Here is a 5,239-nt window from a genome sequence, read left to right as displayed (position 1 = left end):
TGGTATGAGAGTTTTGATTCACTGACCAATTGAATCCAGGTCTATGTGTGTCAGGACTGTTGGCTGACAGTCATGAGACTGTGTGCAGTGGAGTGCAGTTGAGTGCTTGGCAGATTCAGTTTAGATGTAATAAAATATAGAATAATACGGTATTAAAAAGTAATTAATTAGCCTCCTCAAAAGATGGAGTCTGATACATCATTCCTCCCAGTCGCAGGGCAAAAATATCACTGATACTTCCCCACCCCCACCTTTTCCTCCCGGTGTTTCTTCTTCCCTGTCCGCACCCGTTCTTCCCTGCTTCGCTGCTTCCCTGAGGCAGCTCATTCCTGCTCGTCCTGGACATTCCTTCATTGCTTTCCCCGATGGAGCGGATGCTGCCTGTACCCACCCGCCGCCTCTGCCACGTTTCCCATGCTGCCCACAGCACCGAGCCTGCTGCACCTGCCCCCGCAGCCCCAGCCCCTGCAGCCAGCCCAGAGCCCCCAGTGCCGCAGCCCCAGCCCGCAGCAAGCCCGCAGCAGCCAGCCCGCAGCCATTGCTCTCCCATGCCAGACACACGCAGGTGCCGTCCTTGGAAATCACGCCCAGCCACTCACAAAAGCCATGTGGGCTCACCCTGGCTTGCAGCACACACACTCCATCCACCGAGCTGGTGCCCACAGAGCACCCAGGCTTCTTGCGGTAACACTGTCCCTGTCTTCTGTTTCTCTCTCTATCCTTTTCCCTTTCTACTCCCTTCTATTCCCCTTCGGTACGAAAGTTTATCCTCCTTTATCAATAAACAGCTCTCAGATATAATATTGCCATGTTTGTGCTTCATTTTCACCTTAGAAACCTTTCAGCAAGAATCCTCCCCGACTCCCCCATTTACAGCGGGATGGGACAGGGGTAGTGGGAGGGGGAACGGGGAAGCCTTGGGTGCACTGCAAATGCTATGGGGAGAGAATGGGGCAGTCCCTGAGAGTACTTGGGCCCTTGGATGGGGCTGGGGAGCCTCTGCAGGAACCAGCAAAGGGATGGGGGAGCCCTTGGGGGTACTGGGAGAGGAAATGGGGAGCACAGGGTGCCCTGTGTAGCCTCCCCTCTGACCCATGACCACCTCCCTTGGAAGGATGGGCAATCACAGGAGTCATGGAGGGAGCACCCCCAGTGTCACCCAGTGCCTCCCACTTCACAGAGCATCACAACTTTTGGTGTAGATTGTCATAGATGTCGCTGGGTTCCAACGGTTGCCTTTGCAGCTCCATGTACGTCGCCTGAGGATCCTCCACTGGGAGTTCTAGGGGGCCTTGGGGGGCCCTGTGGGAATAAGGGGGTGTGTGGAAGGGGATGGGAGGTGCTGGAGGTTTGGGTAAAAGGTGTATCATGGCTGGAGGCTGCACTCACCTTTGCTGGTGCTTCCTGGCATCTGCAAAGGAAAACTGGAGGGGTGACTTTGGAGACCCAGGGGCCCCAGGGTCTCTGAACCACCACCAGACACACAATTCTCCCCGGGCCCTCCCAGTATCCCTGTTCCCCCCTCAGTATCCCTGACCCACCACACTCACACCAACACCCTGAGCCCCCAGAACTCTGAGTCTGGCAGGGAGGAGGACCCCTGATAGAACCCCCAACATCCCTGCAGGACCCTCCAACAGCTCCCCAGGGCTCTGAGCCATGGTCACTGGGGGCTGAGCCCTGCCCAAGTCAGGGGCTGTGGGTGCAGCCCTAGGGCCCCCCTTCTCTGAGGGCCTTCCCACCCCTCTCCATGACTCCTGTGCCCCCATTGTCACTCACCCACATGGTTCCACCGATGCCAGGCCACAATGACACCCATGAGCAGGAGCAGGAACAAAAGGGCCCCACTGACACCTGCGGCCACTGCAAGAAGCAGAGGGGGTCACATCAGGGTCACCCATCACCCCAGGGATCCTGCAATCTCTGGTGACCCTGTGTGACCCCAGCTGTGTCCCTGCCTGTACCTGTGTCATGCGGTGTCACCTCCAGGACATCAGGGGTGATGGTGGCGTGGGCCACGGGCACTGCGGGGACAGAGACAGGGCTGAGGCCACAGGAAGGGCCTAGCAGCCAATGTGGGTGGATAGGGATGGGGGATGGGTGTGGTGGGGGATATTGGGGATGGGGTCACACCAAAGAGGGGTGAGAGGACAAGGGGAGTGGAGGAAGGACACAAGCAATGTGTTATGGGGGACATGGATGTACTCAGGCAGGGGACCCGAGGAGGCTGTGGGGGCTCCCCATGCCCATCCCCACACTCACTGTGCACCGTGATGCAGAGCCGGGCGCTGCTCTTCCACACGGCATCCCCTCGGAGTGCACCTGGCAGCTGTAATTCCCCGAGTGGGAGACCCCCACGGCGGGCACCAGCAGCTGCAGGGACCCCAGTGGGGCCCCCACCACTGCCCGTCCCAGTAGAACACGTGCAGGAGGGGAGATTGGGGCTGCAGGGTGCTGGGGTTGCTGAGGCAGCTGAGAGTGAGGGGGGACGCCTGGGTGGGCTCAGGGGGACCCTCCAGCACCAGCAGAGGGGAGAGATCAGGGCAGGAGAGGTGAGGGGGATTTGTGGCCCTGAGTCTCTGGGGATGGGCTGTGGGACTGTCGAGGCGGGGCTCTGGGGTGCTCACCCTGAACTGTCACTGTCACCAGCGCTGACTCCTTCCAACCCCAGGTTCCCACCTGGCCCTTGCAGCGGTAGCGGCCACTGTGGTTCAGCCGCAGACGGGACAGGGACAGCTGAGTGCCATTGGGGAACACCTCCAGTTCCTCGTCCTCGTGGTAGAAGGACACTGAGGTGATCGGGTTGTCTCGCCAGCTCCGGCAGCGCAGTGTCACTGTGTCCCCCTCCAAGAGCACCTGCACTGGCACCTGCAGCACCAGCCAGTCTGGGAGACAGGGAAGTCTTATCATATCTCAGCGATCTGAAGGGTCCCCATGTCAAAGGGATATATCCATTGGATCACACCCAGCACACTAGGTGTCCCCAGTACCCACACAAGTTCACCCACACTGGAATGCTCTGGGATGTCCCCAGAGCAGGGGACATGCTTGGGTCACACAAAAGGTGAGCCATGGAGCGGAGCCCACCCAGAGCTTTTGGGGTCCCCGCGGGTGCCAGCCTGGGGACACCAAACACCCCTCACCATCTGAGATGTTCACAGCGGGGCTGAGCCCACTTCCAGGTCTGTCACACTCATAGGTTCCACTCAGAGTGACAATGAGGCGGTCCTTTCCCTGCTGCCACCAGCGCTGCCCGTCCTTGTACCAGGTAGTGGCACCGGCAGTCCCCGCGCCTTGGCAGGTCAGTGTCACCCGGTCCCACAGCACCGCCGGCCTCCAGGGGGGCTCCACCAGGAGCTGGGTGGTCTGGGCACCTGTGGGTGACAGGGGACACCAGCCTGCCAGGGCCAGCATGGGCGTGGGGACAGCAGGGTGGGGCCATGGCATCCCCCGAGGACTCACCAGAGAGGCTGAGGGTCTGGGCTGGAAGGGAGAAGGGACAGGGCTGGGTGGGGGTGGCACTGCAGGAACAGCTACACAGGAGCACAGGGCGTGGGGTTTTCCCCAATAGGTCTCAGTGGAGGCATTAGTGTGGCGCAGAAGGACAGGGACACAGCAGGCAACTCTTGCTTAGGCATAGGGACCCTGTGCTGGCAAAGGTCACCCCTGCCAGCCCCACAGCCACATCCCCATGGTTCTGTACCCATGGTCCCATTCCGATGGCACCTGTCCCCATGGTCCATCAGCATGGTGCTTGACCCCTTGTCCCTGTCCTTGCAACCCTGTGTCCCTGTCCTTGTTCCCACAGCTGCCCCAGCCCCAAGGTTCCTTTTGCCACATCCTTGTCCCCACATCTCTATCCCCCTGTCCCTTTCCCCAAATCCCTGTTCCACGCTTCCTGCTCCCTGTTCCTGTTCCCTTTTCCTGTCCCCACAGCCACCCCAAACTGGGGTCCATGGACTCTGGCATTGGGGACCTCAGGGGACCCCACAGCCCCCCTGTGCCCTCTCCCCTCCCCATCCCCGGGGTGTCAGGCCCGTGCACGGGGCACTCACCCCACAGGAGCAGCGTCACCTTCCCGGCCATCACGGTGTCCCCAGCCTTGTGCACTGACTGTCACTCGCTGCTGTGGCCACCGCTCCCCTGGCTGGTGACTCTTCGGATGAAGGGGAAGGAAGCGAGGTCATGTCCGGCCCCACGTGTAGGTGGCCCTTGGTGGGGGCAGGGTGGCCACAAGCCGAGGACAAGCTGGAGACAAGGCTGCATAGTCTGGGGACATGGTGGGGGATGGTGTTTCCAGGAGTGGGGGGCTCAGGGGATGTGGGGAACCAAGGATGGGTGTCCAGGAGAATGGGGTTCCAGGGGAATTGGGGTCTTCATGCCTGGGGGGATTCAGGGATCCCCTGAACATGGTCCCCAGAGATTTGGGGTCATGGCATGTGGGTGCCAGGGTTGGGGGTGCAACGGGAAAAAGGGGACCCTTGGGAATAGGGGTTCTGGGGGAAGAAGCAGCCCATGGGATGGGATCAAGGCAATGGTGGTGATGGGCACTGGCAGTCCTGGGATGGGGGTACCCAGGGAGGAGAGACCAATGCAATGGGGGTCCCATGGTTGGGTTCCCAGGGGAATGGGGGTGCCAGGGGTGGGCAGTGGCTGGGCAGGCACAGGGGTCTCAACTCCTTCCCTGGTTGCCTCAGATTTTTGGGGTGACCCAGAGCCCAGCACAGCCCCCACCCTGAGGCACCCCAGGGCTTTCCTGGGACTCTCTTTGCCCCTGGCCCCACACACTCCTGGGTCCCTCCAATTTCCTGGCTCAGCAATCCCAGGCAACACTTGATGTCCAATTGCTTCAGACAAAATTATACATCCATAGAATAAAAGCAAAAATCTTTCCCACACCATTATTTTCCCAAAAAAGAACAAACTCAGTGAAAACCAAACTGACAAGGTATAAATTGCTCTCCTTTATAGAATCCATTGCTTTCTCAAGAAGTTCCTCACAATAAAAACACAAACAAATCCCAATGAAATTAGACTTTTACGTTCCTTTTAGCAGTCCATTGGTGCATCCCACAGCATCATTTGCTTGTGGATAACAGAGAATGTGGAATCTCCCTGAGTGTCCAACAGCTCCCTGGGATTGTTCCCTCCCTGCTGGAAAGCAACCCAGCCCCTAAAGAAGCCTTTACTTGGGCCATTTTTAGGAACTCTCCCCATTTTGCTTATTCTCACGCTGAAA

At 59.2% G+C, this 5,239-nt stretch overlaps 1 protein-coding gene across 1 annotated transcript; it reads right to left on the bottom strand.

Annotated features, from left to right (window-relative positions):
• Window positions 1–587: 587 nt before the first annotated feature.
• On the bottom strand, window positions 588–4,112 carry LOC141727296 (low affinity immunoglobulin gamma Fc region receptor III-like). Its single transcript, XM_074533728.1, has 7 exons — window positions 4,056–4,112; window positions 3,144–3,374; window positions 2,628–2,885; window positions 1,965–2,024; window positions 1,780–1,863; window positions 1,390–1,411; window positions 588–1,302 (listed from the first exon to the last, which is right to left on the bottom strand). Exons 1-7 carry the CDS (start codon window positions 4,084–4,086, stop codon window positions 1,185–1,187), a joined length of 804 nt encoding a protein of 267 aa, XP_074389829.1. The 5' UTR covers window positions 4,087–4,112; the 3' UTR covers window positions 588–1,184.
• Between the last annotated feature and the right edge of the window lie 1,127 nt (window positions 4,113–5,239).

The sequence above is a fragment of the Zonotrichia albicollis genome, assembly GCF_047830755.1.
Source record: "Zonotrichia albicollis isolate bZonAlb1 chromosome 6 unlocalized genomic scaffold, bZonAlb1.hap1 SUPER_6_unloc_1, whole genome shotgun sequence".
Classification (NCBI taxonomy): domain Eukaryota; kingdom Metazoa; phylum Chordata; class Aves; order Passeriformes; family Passerellidae; genus Zonotrichia; species Zonotrichia albicollis.
The sequence above is the reverse complement of the archived record's forward strand: the minus strand, read 5'-3'. Positions and strand labels throughout refer to the sequence as shown.

Coding starts and splice junctions, on each gene's coding strand:
- LOC141727296 (XM_074533728.1), bottom strand. CDS start 4,086: ATGGCCGGGAAGGTGACGCTGCTCCTGTGGG. Junction 2,025..2,627: donor GGTGACAGTGACAGTTCAGG/GTGAGCACCCCA, acceptor CTGTCCCCGCAG/TGCCCGTGGCCCACGCCACC. Junction 1,303..1,389: donor GCCAGGAAGCACCAGCAAAG/GTGAGTGCAGCC, acceptor TTATTCCCACAG/GGCCCCCCAAGGCCCCCTAG.